Source organism: Anolis sagrei, chromosome 3 (assembly GCF_037176765.1).
Source record: "Anolis sagrei isolate rAnoSag1 chromosome 3, rAnoSag1.mat, whole genome shotgun sequence".
NCBI lineage: Eukaryota > Metazoa > Chordata > Lepidosauria > Squamata > Dactyloidae > Anolis > Anolis sagrei.
The window spans coordinates 62,912,971-62,931,614 of record NC_090023.1 but is presented as its reverse complement, the minus strand read 5'-3'; the positions used below and the strand labels follow the sequence as shown (position 1 = coordinate 62,931,614).

General features: G+C 36.7%; 1 protein-coding gene across 1 annotated transcript in view; it reads left to right on the top strand.

The window, feature by feature from the left end:
* The first annotated feature begins 591 nt into the window (after nucleotides 1-591).
* TMPRSS15 (transmembrane serine protease 15) overlaps nucleotides 592-18,644 on the top strand; it is a 124,078-nt gene continuing 106,025 nt past the window's right edge. The window contains exon 1 of the mRNA XM_067466229.1: nucleotides 592-1,015. Within this exon, the coding sequence (XP_067322330.1) occupies nucleotides 592-1,015 (424 nt within the window). The remainder of the gene's footprint in view (nucleotides 1,016-18,644) is intronic.

The window sequence follows — 18,644 nt, the reverse complement described above, 5'->3', positions numbered from 1 at the left end:
AATGAAAACATACTGCCTGCTACATATATAAATCATATCTCCATTTGAAGTTACGCTTTAAAAAAAGGCTATCATTCCATTCATTTGTCTGAACTCAGGACAGCACAGAAACAGATGCTAAAAGGGAACCATTATCTCATGGCTATTTTATAATATTTTCCTGTTAAAATATGGCTGTAAGTATACCAACTAGTTGCAAGGTGCTTTATATTTTCCAAACAGAGTTCTCATGGTGATTTGATCATCTGAATAATTTGTTTTCTACTTGTCTGGCTTTCCCTCTGTGGAATCGCATATAGTAGGTTGCATTTCATCTTAGTCACACATGACATGATTCATTTGTGTATGCCTTAAATTTCAATAACTTTGATCCATACTTAAGTATGGCTGAACCTTCACCCCAATTTGGCAGTTGTGGATTTGGCTTTCAAAATATACTAAGACCTTTTTCTATGCAACAGTTTAAGAGGGGATAATCACTGTATAAAAGGCAATGTGATGTGATTCCCACCTATGTTCTCAGGTTTGCTATTCCACAGTTGGTGCACATAGAATAGAGAATAGGTGTTGTAGTAGAGCCTGCGAGTAACGATGCTAACAGTAGTTTGGGCACAAGAAAGGATAAATGGGTTACTCAAGAGCAAGAGTGGGATGAGGAACAGCAGAGGAAGAGGATCCGGGATATATTTACTGCTCCTACAGACGAGGACTCATTCATGGGTTTCACTTGTTGATGGGTCAACAAGTGAAGAGGAGGAAGGAAACATCATGGATTCGTCTAAGGGAAGGAAAGGGGCTACTCAGGAGCAGGAGTTTGATGAGGAGCAACAGAGGAAGAGGATCTGGGATATACTTACTGCTCCTACAGATGAGAAATCATTCATGGGTTTCTCTGGGGGTGATGGGTTAGGGAGTGATGAAGACAGAGATGACACATTGGACTGGACTAAAGTAAAAGAGGTACACACTGTATGTGTGGAACCAACGTCTAGTGATACATTTGTAGGGTTCTCTGGTAATGAGGACTGGCAATCGGGGAATACATCTGAGTCTTGGGGGGACCTAAGTCTTGACAGAAGATGGAGAAGTTGGAGAAATGGGAGTAGGAATTCACGTGTGGAATCAAGAATAGCTGCAGGGGATAACGATGGGTCAGCTCATCTTCTGATGATGATGTGTAAGATAAAAGTAAGCTCTGAAATGGAGAATGTTTGCAGAAGGCAAAGTGTTGGACTTCGTTCATGCATTGGGTACTGTCTAGGCTTGTTGTTGCCTGTCCCGTTTTGGCATTGGGTTTGGGATCTGCAGGTTACTGCTCCTGTTCGTGTGTGCTTCAACTCGGCTTGGATTCTCGTGAGTGTGGATTTTCCCCTGCCTTGACCTTGGACCGGTTTGACTACGACACTGCTTCCATGGACTTTGTTACTTCGCTACTTCGGATTCTGCTTGCTACGACCCTGGACTGCATTTGACTACGCTTTCTTCCCTGCGGCTTCTCTGTTTTGTTAACCATTTGCATGCTGTGCTGTTTTGTATGACTTTCGGAATTCCTTGTTTAATCCGGTACTTTTCTCCAGATAACCGGATTATTGCTTTGTTTGGTCTTTTTGAACCGGGACTGGTTTTTATCTTTTTGACCAGAGACACTGAATTAAGTGTTCTGAGTCTTTTTCCTTTGTTTAATAAACTCTGTTTTGAGAACTAACTCTGAGTCTGGCCCTTTAAGGCCTCTGTGTCCTGATAATAGGCCACTTAACCTTCTTTACCCCAATAGCAGAACTGGCAGAATATTCTTTTAGATAAGTGATTCAAGTAATCTATTTCAACAAAAAAGCAATGTTATGATAGCAACTATATGTCTTAACTACCATAACATTCTGACACTTGTGGCTTAGCGTTTGATAACATTGTAATACGATTCATTGAGATTAAACATATTGATAAATCTTGGATCTATATTTCAATTGTAGCCACAATAGTCATATCACTTGATAATTTTCTACTTCTAAAGTTATCTGGGTGTTTATCTTTGCATGTATATATGTGTGTTGGTGAGGATGTGTGTTTGAGAAAAAGAGAGAGATTCCTTCATTTCTTTTGAACACTTCATCTTTTCCATTAAAATATTAAACTAATAAACTGACCAGTTATTAGTTCAAAAAATAATGACTAAATGTAAAAAAAATTGCAAAATGAGTATAAAGGGTTAAAACAAAAGTGTAAACATTTGTGTGTGCCATACTAGATACTGAACAAATGCAGCCATGATTTTAAATTTTTCATAATGGGGAAAGTATCAAAACTATATCAGTTCAATCTAAAAAGTAAAACTAAACAACTAAAAATGGACAAAAATATAGTTTATTCAGAGGCAGTCTGAGCTCTGCATGAAACCTACAGTTATTGGTCAGAAAAAAAGGGAAAAACTAACTAAATGAATTGGGCATTTTAAGGATTACATATGATTCCTGAACACCTAATGCTGCTATTCATCTTTGGACACAATAGCACTCAGCAATGTGACATCAGACTTACTGAATTGCTAAGAGGAAACTGATAACAATGGCCTCTTAACCTGATTACAAAGAATAGATCTTCCCACTCATGATCAAATAGCCAAAGGGTAAATTCTTAAAGAAGTTGGTTGCCTTTTTGAAAGATATTGTGGTCAATGGCTGGCACTAGAGCAATTATGGTCAATAGCTAGCACTAGACCAGGAAGAAGGAGTGATTGTTTGCTTTTTTAGTGAGGTAGGTCTTTTCTACCATTCACAGATTTGATATGTAGTAATAAAAACCATCCCTTGACCTCCAGCTCTCAACCCCCTTGTTGCTTCTCTCCTGGAAAATCAGACTTTTAGAATTCAAAAAGAAAAAGAGAAAGAATAACTTTTATATTCAAAATGGATTTGATAAGTCAGAGAATGATTCAGCATGATGGGTTGATAATAACTATCGTATTTGAATAGCATGTGGAGGGGCTTCCAATGAGGGTTTGATAGTATGATGACTCTGCTCTGCTCACAGAATATTGCATTGAGTTCAGATGTCATATTCCATTTGTAAACCTCCCATGCTTTTATATTGCTTTCATCTGTTCAAGAGGAAAAGATAGCACACCTGCCTAGTGTCTTTTGATTGATAACACAAGGAAATATGTGAGTAGAACAGAACATGAAAAGTTTTATGCCAATCACTTTATTTAAAGCCTAACATTTCTCTCAAAGTGGGACTCAATGCAGCTTACAGAATAAAAAGAAGTACAAATAAAGCTTGTAGGGCTTAATGGAACACAGAAAGTCAAGATTAACATAATATTATCTATCTATATAAATAAACAACATTGACTGAAATTAAAAAGCATAGACTAAAAACTGTACATTAACAAGCCAGGAATGTAAAGGAACCACCATATATGTGATAGTTTTCCTTTCTCCAATATCCTGTTGAACAAGCAGAAGCCAAATATACATTCACTGGGCCTGTATTAACTACAGCATTCAATGACAGAAGAGGCCCAAGTGATTTTATCAATAAAGTAGTTAGCAAGTTGTTCACAACAGGCTGAGGATATTAGATTCTGCTCTCTTTGGTCTAACAACTTGAAACAGTGGTTATGCTGGACAGAAAAAAAATATTTAGGATGTGTTTAGGATATTTTTTGTTGTCTAGACCAGGGCTTCTTAAACTTTTCTGCTGGGGACCTCTTTTGACCTGAGAAATTTTTTCATGATCCAGGGTATAGGTATGGTATATAAAATAAGTATAAAACAAATTATTTATTGTTAACAAATCAGCATTTGCAAAGCTTGGTAAATAAGCTGAATTTTTAATGAAGTACCACTGAAGCATCTGCAGATACTATTTGGAAGTGATCCATGCTTGTCATGGCAACTATGAAATTATGATGTCTCTTGATAGAGCAGCCTCAGCATGGATGTTGAAGTCCTTCCACAGTAAAAGCAGAGGGGACTCTAAAACCAGTCTCAAAACTACCTAGGCTTGTTCAGAAAGGGAGCTTTCCGAGCATCAGGATTGACAATAAACCAATTCGATCCATATTCTTTCACAGCTACCCACCTGCTGAAAGTGGAAGGTTAAAGCCTTAGCCTTGCAAAAAAAAGAAAAGAAAAGAGGAAGTATTCATACCATACCACAATAAGTATCCACTATCAATGATAATGTGGCTGTAGTGGAATAATGGGTTCATGTGATAAAGTCTCAGTAATCAATAAAATATATATTTCTCTTTTTCTTACTACCTTAAACACTACCATGCAGTACTCTTTTCTTATGAATCATGCCATCTTATAATATGCACAACACCCCGTAGTTCGTCATTTTGGTTTCCAATTCAGATTTCTAGAAGTCCATCTTACATGTAGAACTCTCGTCCAGCACCACATTTTAAATGAGTTGATTTTTTACCTGTTAGCTTTCTTCATTAACACACATAGGATTCAGAAACACTAGGGCATAGATAGACTGTTGGGGGTGGATTTCTGTACGATACTGAAATTGTTGGTTATGTTACACATCTTTTGTGTAAAAAAAAAAATCCCAGGAGGTCAGGTGCAACAGAACCAATCCATTTCCAAGGAACAGTCAGTAATGCCCACGTCTAGCTTAGTACTTTACATTTTTCCAAGCAGCGGGAAAGTTAGGTAATATATTTGACATTCCTTTCTCTTCATCTCTCAACACTTCTGAAATAGCATTTATTCATTTGCTACATGTGTACCTCCTAAAAGCTATAATTAAAACTATCAGTTTATGTCACATAATGAAAAACTAATTCTTATACCTTCAGTCATCATCTTGGTATAAAATATAAAACAAAGCACTTGTCAAAACAGTGACTGCAAAAAAAAAAAAAAACCCCAAAACAAACCCAAAGCAAAACAGAAAACAGGTTGTGCAAATTTCTGCCAAAATAAAGTTTTCATTTGCTTAACAGAGATAAAGTATTTCAAAATAACATTCCATAAATTGGATTGGGCAATTTTTGAACAGATTTGCATGTAAGGATTGAGAATTGCAGAGTCCAATTAATTCCAGAAATGGCAGAATGCATATTTTAGTATGGCAAACTTCCCAGGTTTAACATTTGACTGTTCTTCAATAAACTGGAGAAAGAGAGAAATTGGTTGTTAGGTAGTCTCAATACTGTTGAGCTATGTGACTTTGATTCTGCTGTGCTAGTGTTTCACCATGTTATTGAGATGGTGAGTCTACTCCAGGTTTTAGACTGAACTTTATAGAAGTAATCCAAACTGCTGAACCTGAAATCTGGAGTGGATTTACCAATTAACTGACATGGGAGCTAGCACTATGAATAAGCATATATTTCTATGGAAAATTATATATACTAGTGAATCTTAGCTGGAAGGACAGAATGTTCAATGGGTTTCAGGCTGTCTTTGGGTTAGATAAGTCTCCATTTACTAGGAGAAGAACATGAAGAAAGGAAAGGAAGAATCTAAGATAACAATTTACAAACAATATTGTAAAATAAACAAACAATTCTAAAAATAATAAACAGAAATTTGAAAGCAGATCATTTACTAAGAATATATAGAATCAAATATCAGTGTCTCCAGCCTACATCATGAAGCTGTAAAGTGGTTTACACTAAGTATATTCAGCCCCAGTAGCACTATCAAAATGCAATGTAATGCAAAATTCACATTAGTTCTTGGATGTTAAAATTATGTGGCCTACATTTCCCTTATGATTATCTCCTTTTTATTATATGAATGGTCCATTATCTACTGAATAAATATGCTATTAGTGGCTATTCCACTAAGATTTTCTTCTTCTGTGCTCCAGAAACACATTTTAAGAGCCATATTTTATGGCCAAGGTCCAGTGGTGTACTGTGGTATCCAACACCATAAGAACTCTCTGCACTGCTGTTTCTGCTTTAGTCACTAATGGTGAAAAGGTTCTCCAGGGTACTTTTTCCAGTTGTCCGGGTCAAGTTTTAAAGGTGTTTGCCTAAGGAAGAAGTAATTTATTCTACTGAAAGCACTGGGATTTAGTAGAAGTATACTTTGTGTGCGTTGAAAAGGGTTTTGGGAGCCTGCAGTGCTGACAAACAGAATGAAATATTAGATCCTTCCCCAGGGGTCATCCTTCTTTTCAGTTATTTTGTTTTCAGTTTCCTTTCCCCTTGAGAAGAAAAATCATTTGTGATTTTTTAAAAAATACTGAATGTATTAAGCTAAAGTTTTATACAACTGTGGACATAGTTGCCATTCTACCGTTCTGTTCTTGAGTCATTCCTAAAATGATTTGATAAATAGAGCTAAGCTGTTTAATGAATATATGTGCTGTGCCCAAACAAATGCCTTGATGAACTATCACTGGTCTGACCTTGAAACCCCAATTATGAAATTGTTTGATATTATTGCTCGGATGACACTGATTCATCAGTCTTATTAAATCTTTAGTTCCTAATATATTTTTCAGCAATTTTTGTCTGCCTGCTATTTTCACTGGTGTACATGACCAGTGATATGGATTATAGACTGTCTGTGTTCAAAGCATTAAAATTCATCATTCAGATGTAGCAAATGGCTACAAGAATGTGGTCATTTATTTTACTGTAAGTGGTTCTATTATTCAATGCAGTTAGGCTTCACTAGAAAAATAAAACTCCTGCATATTCCTTGCTTCTGTGCAAGATGAGGTACTGAAATGTAAGCACAATTACTTACCTATGAAAAACCTTTAGAATAAATAATTCTAATTTCCTGTTGGAGTATAACATGTAATATTTAATATATGATTTCCAGATTTAATGTAGCTAATACCTATGCAACACAGATGCTATAATCTCCTAAGATTTTTCTGTACATATTTTGAAATTCTCCCAAATTTGCTGATAGATATTCCTAAATAATAGCATTCACACCCTTTTATTTTACATTGTTGTTGTTAATTATGTGCTTTTAAATGGACTCTGTTATTATGAGCCTATTATAGGTTTTTCTTGGCAAGATTTATTTAGCCAGAAAGTAGTACATTTGTGGTATTAGCAATGAATCAATTATTAATTTAAATCCTATTGATTTTGATAGTTTTACTCTAAGTATAAGTAAATCTAGATTCAACTCACTAACACTGGAGAAATGTATTCATAGCTAAGTGAACTATGTTCTTTTTAGCATATCACAGTTCAAAGGAATCCATTCTCTCTTGCTTATAAATTGTTAAAAGGTAGAGCAAATTCATATAGGCCCTGAAGGAAAGAGAAGTGCTTTTGACATTCGGCCATGGCTCATAAGGTAGGGTCCAGAGCATACTGATTAGTATGAAAATAGAGATGTTAAAATCTAACCTTATTTTCATTTCTGATGTATGGAATATTAAATATATAAATTTTGGGTGCTACCCTAATGAGATGTATGTAATGCAATTCTGACATATCAAATCTCTCTTCAGCTATAATATACACTAGTTAACCTTGTGTCATGCACTATTAGGTATTGAAATAATATTCACAAAGATTTAAAAAGTAAAGACACCTCCGTGAAAGGATTTCTGGATTGACAAGTTTCTTCGTAGTTTGGAAGCTATTCTTCATAACATTGGCATGTGATTGTTATTACACATAAAGATCCATTTTCTGTGTTCAAAGCAAAATTTCAATATATAAATATCATTTTAGGCATATAAAATTATCTTTTCTGTGCAGAAAAAGGATGTGGGGACTTGAACCACATAAAATTCATACATGGTCAAAAAGCATAGAAAATAGCATCTTCTGGGCAGAAACCAGCATTTTCTGAACAGATAATAATTTTTCAATGCAGAATATAAATTATTCCACGAAGATGTTGTTTTCTACATAGAAAAAAGTTGCAACAGAGGATTTGCAATAGTAACTTTTCCAATAAATTTTTGCCAACATATCACCCCTGAAGGGAATGTTTCTACAATAAAGATAATTCATAATAGTAGGTTGTTGTAGGTTTTTTGGGCTGCATGGCCATGTTGTAGAAACTTTCTCTCCTGACATTTCACCTGCATCTATGGCAGTCATCCTCAGAGGTTGTGAGGTCACAAACTCTGAGGATGCCTGCCATAGATACAGTCAAAACATCAGGAGAAAATACTTCTAGAACATGTCCACACAGCCCAAAAAACCTACAACAACCCAGTGATTTCAGCCATGAAAGCCTTTGACAAATAATAGTGCCATGAATATATTACAACATTGTGTAGTTATCTTGAATGAAAGGAGGTAAGCAGAGTGAAAGAAAGTAATGGCTATGCAACTGGGGGTATAGACACTGGCCCACCAGAAGTTAAATGACCACAGCTTGGGAAAAGAGAAGTGGAGTGGAGAAAAATGATGGCTACAACATGTCCACAACTCAATGTGAATTCAACCTGATGATTCATCATCCTACTGTTAAACCCTGGAATTAAGTACTTTCAGAAGGCTATATGTAGGTTTCCCCCATGCATTAAAATGTCCAGTCAAAAAAAGGGAAGACCTGAAATGTGATTGCTTTGAGAAGATATTGCGTGATAAGCAACATTAAAAGTCATTATTAACCAACTCCTAACAGGCACCCCAACACTTATGCAGCAATCTCCATAGTCTTGTTTCTGTACTACATATTGCAATCTAGTTATTTATTCAGTGTTTCCTCACTGCTGTTTTCCCTGTAGATTTAATTTTTTATTTGTCAGATGAGGATGTCCTTCCACTATACTTCCCCATGTTTATGTGGCCATGTCTGGAATTATAAGAAAAATAGCTTACTTGAACTTGATAACAACAAATAGTCACAAACATTTTATGTTCTCCCACATGTACATATTTTGGCCTAACCAGAATTTTCTTTTTAAAATGCATCCAGAAAAAAATACTTCAGTGTTTTCCAGGTCTTCTAAGATAGTCCAGTAGTGCCACCATTGGGCACATTGGCATATTGCATATTTGAAGGAATTCTTTAGTAGTTTAATTGTTTAGCAGATGTGACAAGAAAGATTTTTCTTATGAAAAGGGAAAGAAATTCAGTTGTATGAGTAAATATATTGTTTATGCTAAACCATACTAACCTATCGCCTGAATTTGTGCTGTTACTGGCTAATGAGTAAACAAGTTTGAAACTGGCATTTTGGATTGCTATGCAAGAGGCAATTAATTTTTAAGTGCATCACTTTTTAAAATTTTTATTTAATATGGAATTAAATTAACCTTATCAAGAATGGATATTATTATTTAGTATTATATAAAAATATTCATGTTTTCATTCTTTGGTAATTTCACCCTAATAAATGAGTATATCTGTTACTTATTCTATTGCTAAATTAAATATCTGCTAATTTATACATTTTAGTGTTATCTATTTAATGATAGTTAGTTTTGATAACATTGTATATAAAAACATTTCTTGAATGGGAAACAATATAATTAAAAGATATCCACTCTGCTTACTTGTTAAGAAAGGAAACATATGAATCTAGGCAAGCATTAACCTAATCATGTGATGTTTATTTTGTAAATTCCCAGCCTTTACACCTCTCCTGGAAGTCTATTTGTTTGTTTGCTTTAATGCATGCATACACACATAAACATATACATCATGCATACACAAGGTAAGGAGTGCAAAATGTGCAGATGGTTGAACTATATCTTTTAACACAGTCAGAATGGTAAATATTAATATGCTAAAATATGTTCTATGCTAAGGCAACACAGTATGCTTACTCCTGTTTTACAAATTCTAAGATAGTTATTTTCTGGAATATGTCTGGTTAACAAATTCTCCTGGCAATGTCTGAGGGAATGGAATATACTATCGCATCCTGTCAGGAATTAGCAAGATGTATATATTGGGTAGGTTATGAGGTTAAAATCTTAGCAGGATAGGAACTGGATAGATTTTAACCTCATAGCCCAACTCTGAGAAGAGCTGAGAAAAGTGCAACAATCCTGGGTTGCTTTTTGTGGTTAGTAAGAAAATATTAAGAATGAAGCTTTATCTGACCTTGGATTTATCAAATACAACTCTTAGTCAAACAAAGAACTAGATTAGCCTTAAATGGCTAGACATCTTCCAAAATGGCTGTTTTTTCTGCATAGATAATCAGCTTCAGGAGTGTTCACTGGGAGTTACAAGCTATTGGAATATCCAATTTTGGATCTGCCTACAGCAGATGGGGACAGAACTGCAGTGAATGGGGGACAATTGCCATTCCAAAGAAAGAGGGCAGATTTCTCTTTCCCCTGTCACTGAACTCCAATCATTGAAGCAAAGTGTAGTTATCACCAGAATGGAAAGGATATTGGAAAATGGGTTTCTCAATTGTGTGAAAACCCAATGAAGAGAGTCTGAAATTAGCAAGAATCTTAAAAGAGATTTGCATATCTAGCTTTCACATGTTTAAGTACTTCTCTGCATCCTAAGACATTTCAGTTACAGCTAATGAATGTAGCTTTTGTAGCTGCTGGCATACTTTTTAGGATCACAACATTCCAGTGGATATCAACATAGGGGCAAGTGGGGCTATATGAAGGGAGAAAAGTAATTGTAAGGATTTGCATTACTGGAGTTCTAGAAGAAGCTGGAGCTGGTTTTAGCAACCCTTATTCCATTGATGTAAGTTATCTAAGGAACTTCCACAAAAACTGGGAGCAACCTACAATTGTCTGCCTGGTAGTTGGAGTAAGAATAGGTAGGCATTTGCAAAGCTTTAATGGTAGTTTTCACATTATGACTCCCTGTGAGAAAGACTGACATTCCTGTCTTCCCCATGCAACAAGCTCTGTGTTGTTCCTAGCAGGTTCCAAACACCCAGCCTGTTTTCAAATGGAGCAATGAGTCTTATCTCTTCATTTCTAAAAGCTTATTGGATATATCCTTTCACATAGGGATGAAGATAACTTGTGGACTTGCTTGCCATCAACAGAAAACAGAAAACAAAATGAATAATGTTCAGTTTCTGGGAGGAGGAATAAGTCACCAAAATGTTATGAATATGGATATCATTCTGCAGCATGGGTAATCACCTGTCTCACTTATTTTTTAAAAAAATCTGTTGCCCTTCAGTTTAACTATTACTACTCAAAGTTCAGAAATTGAGCATAGGATGTCAGTGTTAGATATATTGTTGAACATTATTGGCAGTGAGGCTTGGCCCATTTGTATACCTAAGCAAGCATGGGACCATAATCTAAGTTGTGGTTTGTTGTTGCTGTTATACAGGGTGCAGCAGCATAACTTCCTTTTTTCAAAACTTAATAAAACCCATTGTATGAATCAGAATTTTTTTTATAATGTAGGCGCATACCTAAAGTTTTGTTTTACGTAGTTTTGAAGATCAAATTAGGTAGGTGACGTCCCCCATTCTCCATACACTGAGTAAACCGATTTCTGGTGTTTGTCATGACTCTTGCCAGCGTAGCAGGCATTATGTTGGCAATTTCTTCCTGGATGTTGGTCTTCAAATCTTGTAGGGTCCTTGGACAGTTAACATAAACATGGGATTTCAAAAAAACCCATAGAAAAAAAATCACAAGGGGCCAAATCTGGAGAGCGGGCCGGCCACTCCAAATCACCCCTAATTGAGATGAGGTGCTCTGGGAAGTGTTCCCTCAAAACAGCCATCAATGCTCTTGAAGTGTGTGCAGTTGCACCATCTTGTTGGAACCAAATGTCCCGTAAGTCCAACACATCTAGCCGTGGGGAAAAAATTCCTGTAACATGTTTACATACTGGTCCGAATTCACTGTCACTGCGACTTCACTTTCCTCAAAGAACCGGGGACCAATAATTCCAGCTGAGGAAATTGCACACCACACTGTGATTTTAGGTGAATGCAAAGGCCTTTGATGCAATTCTCAAGGATTGTTGTCAGCCCAGTAGCGCATGTTTTGTTTGTTGACAGATCCACACAAATGAAAATGTGTTTCATCACTAAAAAAAAAAACCAATAGCGTCCTCAGGAACGATTTCGAGAAGAACCTCACACATGTTCCTCTAAGAATTGAAGTCAAGTTCAGAAAGTTCCTGCACAATCAACCTCTTGTAAGAATGGAAATGAAGATCATCATGAAGAAGTCTCCCCACAGAACAATCGGAAAGTCCAAGGGCAGATGCATGTTTGCGTGCAGAATGCCGTGGTGATCGCAACATTAAAGCTCTCACTGCCTCAATGTTCTCAGGTGATCTAATGGGCTGAGGGACTCCAGTTCTTCATCTTGTCACACTTACAGTTTGTCTGAATGTAGTGACCCACATCACAATTGATTTCCGGTCCAGGACAGGGGCCAATAGGGCTAAATTAAAGCGATTCCGAAAGGTGCACTGGGTTGCAATCACAGAACGTCCTCTCGAAAAGTAGGCCTCAATGGCAAAAGCAAGCTCCTCACTGTTCCAACACATGATGGTGACTGAACTGTGTCAGGACAAAACTTTATACTCCCACCATTCGAACAAGACCACTAGCGCTCCACTACGTCTTCAACCGACTGAATGGCATGCATTTAAAAAAAGGAAGTTATGCTGCCGAACTCTGTATTTGTAATGGATACTGGTGCAGTTATTTTCTTGTATGACCTAGTTAATACCCTCTTCAAATTGAAAAACATGACTACCTTGTTTTCATATTAAAAAGACAAATGTCCATCTATTTTAAGGTTTCAGGCCAGTTTTAGCACAGATTCCCCTGGAGGAGTGTTGTTGTGAGTCAAGCTGAATCTCTTTGGAAGATGAAATAAAGATCAATTTTTCATCCTCTTAGGAGCAAATATTACAAAAGTTATGTCAGCAGCACCAGAAGGAGGAAAGCAGAAGACTGATGAAAGAGCAACTCAGAAACAACTGGTTGTGAAAACTGGGAAAGTGAACAGAACTGGTTATTAATGAGTAGAGGCCAAGACTGTAAGTGATTCAGGAGACACCAAGAGAGAGCAGAAAGAATAACAGACTCTGATCTGAGGGGAGGCTGCTAAGTTTGTAAAAAGACTAATGATGAATCAGTATTGCTCCACCGAGGATGACTTGTTGGATTCTAGTTTAAGCTTTTGCCTTTCATGTGTTTGCTGAGTAGTAGTAAATTATAATCTTAACAGATGCTAATGAGTCTCTACTGTGAGGACCGGACAACAGAACAAAATGAATAGGTAACCCCCATCTGCCCTATCTTTTGCTTTCTTAGGGACATTATAGTAACTTCGGTATGTATGACCATTTTTAAGATCACATTGCAGGATGTTTCTCAAACCTTTCTTCTCCATCCAAGGCCCACAGAAAAAATAATCCATCTCTTCCATGCTAACTTCATCTTTCCCCCTCAGTGCAATAGGTCAAGAAGGATGTGAAGAACACAAAAGAACTTATGAAATTATCACTTCTCATTTAGAATAAATGTTCATCATTTCAAAGATAAATAGAAATTAAGAGCGGAATAAAGATGAAGGAATGAGAAAAATGTACTTAATCTGGAAGACAAGTATTAAGTCCCAATGCACTCAGTGACTCCTATTTTGAAATCCATATTACAAAAGCAATGGTCTGAAATACAAAAAAAAAACATACTCAACAAGACTTAAGGAGCAGTAAGGATCATGAACACCTAAATAACATTGCTAAATGGACAACCAAAAATCTTTCATTCTTGAAATAGTTGTCAGTCATTCACAGGAATTCATGAGAAGTGACACATTCAACATTCTCCTCCATGTCTTCCACTGAGTGACAGACTAATCAGCAGTAGATAGATATTTGAATACAGCAGAACAGACCCTCGATTTCTTTGGGGTACTTATTTTTCTTAAAATGAAGATCTACATTCTGGCTATGGCACTTCAAAAATCTGTATAATGTAGAAGCCTTTTGAAAAACGGTAGCAGGTATTTTAACGTATAGGTGTTGTTGTTTGTTTGTTTTTTTTAAAAACCTATTTCCTATTTTTTCCAAATAGCTAAAGTGTTACCTTTTCATTATTTAACCCACACAAATCTGAACACAGCAATGTAAGAGATAGCACAAACCTTAACTTGAACCATACTATAAATAAACTGTATTAATATAGTGATAACAAATTATCTTGTGCATTATATATTAGCTAAGCATCAAAGTTTCTGGGGTTTTTTTTAATGCAGTCAAGATTCTGCCCTCATGCCCTATTTGTTTAAAAACTGGCCCTGGATATAAGGGCTAACAAGGGAACAAAGCATGTTATGAACATAAATCCACAAAATTAATTCTTAGCATAATTCTTTATAGACATATTTTGTATTGGAACCTACCTTTAGACTTCACATGTATTGGTTGTCTAGAAAGCTTGACATCAAAAAGAAAATTGGGATTACATATTATTTATATGACTCCCTTGATTGCTTATTTCATCCAGGTATTCTTCTTGCATGTTGTATATTGTCCCTCTTCTTAGTGTCTAAACATCTAGAAAAAATAAAGAGGTGAAAGTTTGTTTTAATGAGATGAGAAATAGAAGACAGAATCTCAACAATGAATGTAGACCGCAATGTCTGAAAGATTAACATTTCTCAAAGAAAGGAGTCAGCTACACAACATAAATCCTTTTATAAATGCCACAAATCTCTTCCTTTCAGCCACAATCTTGTTTTCTTTCTATGTATACAGAACCAATCACATTCTTGAAATGATGGGCTTTAGATACAATTCTGTTTGATTCACATCTTTCAGCTAATTAGTAACTCATTAGGGGATGCCATATTTCCCCTGCCTCCTTTATTTGTCTCTTTCTACATGTTCTTTGATATGCAGTGGGGAAAATTCATGTGGGTTTTATATGCAGTAGGGAATATTTAGTCGTCCTTCACTATTATCTTTGTGCCAATAGGTTGTGCACTACCAGTGTGTTCCTTGGAGTACATCTGACATGTCCTACTCTTGTTCTATTAGCACATAAGCTAGACCATAGATAGGGATCTGTGACCCTCTAGATCAGAGGTTCTTAATCAGGAGTCCCCCGCTTGGGAGTACATGGAAAGATTTCAGGGAGTCCATGAGCTTGTACTGAAAAAAATAACTTATTATCTCTATTTTCTCTGACTTCTAACTGAAATCTAGCATTTCCTTCATTTATGAATGTCTGCAATAAATTACGGTAGTATTCATTTCATATAATATTATAGTTGTCACATATCTCAAAAATCATCCATACTTTGAAATTACAGTAGTTGTTAGACCAACATTAGATCACACATGATCGCAGTTCTGCTGTGTACAAACTAAACATTGATGTTGAGTGTCATAAAACCATCTGCTGCTACATTCTGAAAAGGGGTCCATGGTCTTTGTAGCTACCACTCCATTCAGCCCAACATTTCTAAGGCCTAAAAAAGTATATAAGCTTCATAACCCAGAGTTCAACAGATCCAGGTTGTCTTATTTTAATATTGTGGTACTGGGTTGCAACTTCAAGATTACGGCTAAAAATGAAAATAATAAATAAAAAGCACAGAAAAATCATTTTTAAAAGCTATGTTGCTGCATTTGCAGATAATTCAGCAGCAGGAGCCAATGACAGTATTTCTGTTGCACCAAAAAAAAATGTGCAAGTGGGAGATTTGTGTACTCTGCATCTTTTGGTCCCACAGGGCTAACCTGACAGTGGAACTAGAAAAATATCTCACAGTGCCAGTTCTTATGTAATGTTTAATAAATGTTTTCCTTCATAGTGACTGCATCAAAGAAAACTAGTCAAACCAATCCAAAAAGGTGTTTTCTCTTCTGGTTTTCTAATTCTAATTCTTACTCTTTTCCTCAGTACATGACAGATAAGTACAGTAAAAGGAGATATTATTATTATTATTATTATTATTATTATTATTATTATTATCCTGCTTTTTCTCTCCATAAGGAGACTCAAATCTGCTAACATTAAAAGCATTACAATTTAATCAATCAATGGCTGATACCAAATGAGAGACTCCCCCTGCGCTCTGGCACCACGAGATGCAGAGCCAATCTTAAGAAATGGGGCTACAAAGTGGAATCCACGACATGTGAGTGTGGAGAAGAGCAAACCACTGACCATATGCTGCAATGCAACCTGAGAACTGCTACATGCACAATGGAAGACCTTCTTGCGGCAACACCATAGGCACTCCAAGTGGCCAGATACTGGTCAAAGGACATTTAATTAACTACCAAGCTTGCAAACTTTGTGTTTTGTCTGTCTTTTTGTTTGTTTGTTTTGTTAAAAATGTAATACAACTGTCTGGTTGCTCCTGACACGATAAAAAATTACAATTAAAATATACTAATATTAAAACAGTATTAAACATCATTAGTATTAAAAAAAACAATTCAGATTAAATCCATAAAAAACATATAGAATCATAGAATCATAGAGCTGGAAGAGACCTCATGGGCCATCCAGTCCAACCTCCTGCCAAGAAGCAGGAATATTGCATTCAAATCACCCCTGACAGATGACCATCTAGCCTCTGTTTAAAAACCTCCAAAGAAGGAGCCTCCACCACATCTTCCTCATGTTCAGATGGACTCTCCTTTCTTGTAGTTTGAAGCCATTGTTCTGCATCCTAGTCTCCAGGGAAGCAGTAAACAAGCTTGCTCCCCCCTCCCTGTGACTTCCTCTCACATATTTATACATGGCTATCATATCTCCTCTCAGCCTTCTCTTCTTCAGGCTAAACATTCACTTGGGGAAGCAGTTTTTCGCATATTGCGCAATCGCGCCTGCCATTAACAAGCCAGGCATCCCCCATTCTGTATCTTTGCATTTCGTTTTTCCTGCCAAAGTGGAGTATCTTGCATTTGTCCCTGTTGAACTTCATTTTGTTCGTTTTGGCCCATCTCTCTAATCTGTCAAGATAGTTTTGAATCCTGCTCCTGTCCTCTTGAGTATTGGCTATCCCTCCCAATTTGGTGTCATCTGCAAACTTGATGATCATGCCTTCCAACCCTTCATCTAAGTCATTAATAAAGATATTGAAGAGGATCAGGCCCAGGATGGAACCCTGTGGCACTCCACTCATCACTTCTTTCCAGGATGAAGAGGAAGCATTGGTGAGCACCCTCTGGGTTCCTACATTTAACCAATTACAGATCCACCTAACCTTAGTTTTGCCTAGTCCGCATTGGACTAGTTTGTTTGCCAGAAGGTCATGAGGGACCTTGTCGAAGACCTTACTGAAATCCAGGTACGCTACATCCACGGCATTCCCCGCATCTACCCAGCTTGTAACTCTATTGAAAAAAGAGATCAGATTAGTCTGGCATGACTTGTTTTTGATAAATCCATGTTGACTATTAGCGATGACTGCAATTGTTTCTAAGTCTTTGCAGACCACTTCCTTAACAATTTTTTACAGAATCTTGCCTGGTCTTGACGTGAGGCTGACCGGGCGGTAATTGTTTGGGTCATCCTTTTTTCCCTTATTGAAGATTGGGACCACATTGGCCCTACTCCAACCTGCTGGAACTTCTCCCGTTCTCCAAGAACTCTCAAAGATGATTGCCAATGGTTCTGAAATGACTTCCACTAGTTCCTTCAATACGCTTGGGTGTAATTGATCTGGCCCTGGGGACTTGAACTCATTTAGAGCAGCCAGGTATTCCTGGACAACTTGTTTCCCAAGATGGGGTTGGATGTCCTCCAATCCCTCATCCATTCCATCTTGCTGAGGTTGAAGATTACTTTCTTTTTGTGAGAAGACTGAGGTAAAGAAGACATTAAGTAGTTCTGCCTTTTCCCTATCCCCTGTCAGCATTGCCCCATCTTCTCCTTGAGGCGCTATCGCCTCCTTGTTCTTTAATTTTTTTATACTGACATAAGAAAAGAAGCCCTTTTTATTGTTTTTAATGTCCCTGGCGAGCCTGACACAGCAGCCTCTGACATAGATAGATAATAGATATGCTCTAGATCTATCTGCCCAAGGAGGAAACCCAATCAAAAAATAGCTCCTGGGATACATTAAGTTAGTCACCTTTAGCAGACTTTTAATCCTTGTGATGTTATTTAGTTTCATTACTTTAATCTTTCAGAGCAGTTCAGCGAATTCAGATATTTTACCTTAATCACCTCTCTCTTGTCATATTTCAGGCATTAAATATTGTTCCAAAGTAAGTATATATTTTAAATTTCCTATTAAAATGTAGTTCAAACTAGAATATAAACTATTGTAGTACTATTAATTGTTTCAGTTTTCTATATGGGTCATCTGTGGAAGGACTTTGTTTCCTTTACTACTCCATAGTTGCCTTAACAACAAACAAATGTTACTGTATCGCACATTGCAGTCTATGTGAGCATGAAATCTGCTTTTGTACCTCATTCTGTGATCAAAGAGTAGATCATGATAGGATGGGATTATTACACTCTGGAAGGACAATTATACTTCCCCCTCCCCATGCAGCATTTTTTCTCATGGATTTATGATTTAAGGTTATATCTTGGAGCTAAAAAATAAATGAAAGCATAATTCTTGGAAAGCTGAACGCATACGGTCATTTTACAATGCATTCCCCAGAATAGTTTCACAGGAGAACATAAGTCAGTATAAACTACAAAGCTATGCTATGAATTTAGAATTTCAGACTGTAGGTGTGTGCCTGTAGCTTACAAGATCTGATCCTGTTTGATCCTGGAAACTAAGCAGGGTCAGGCTT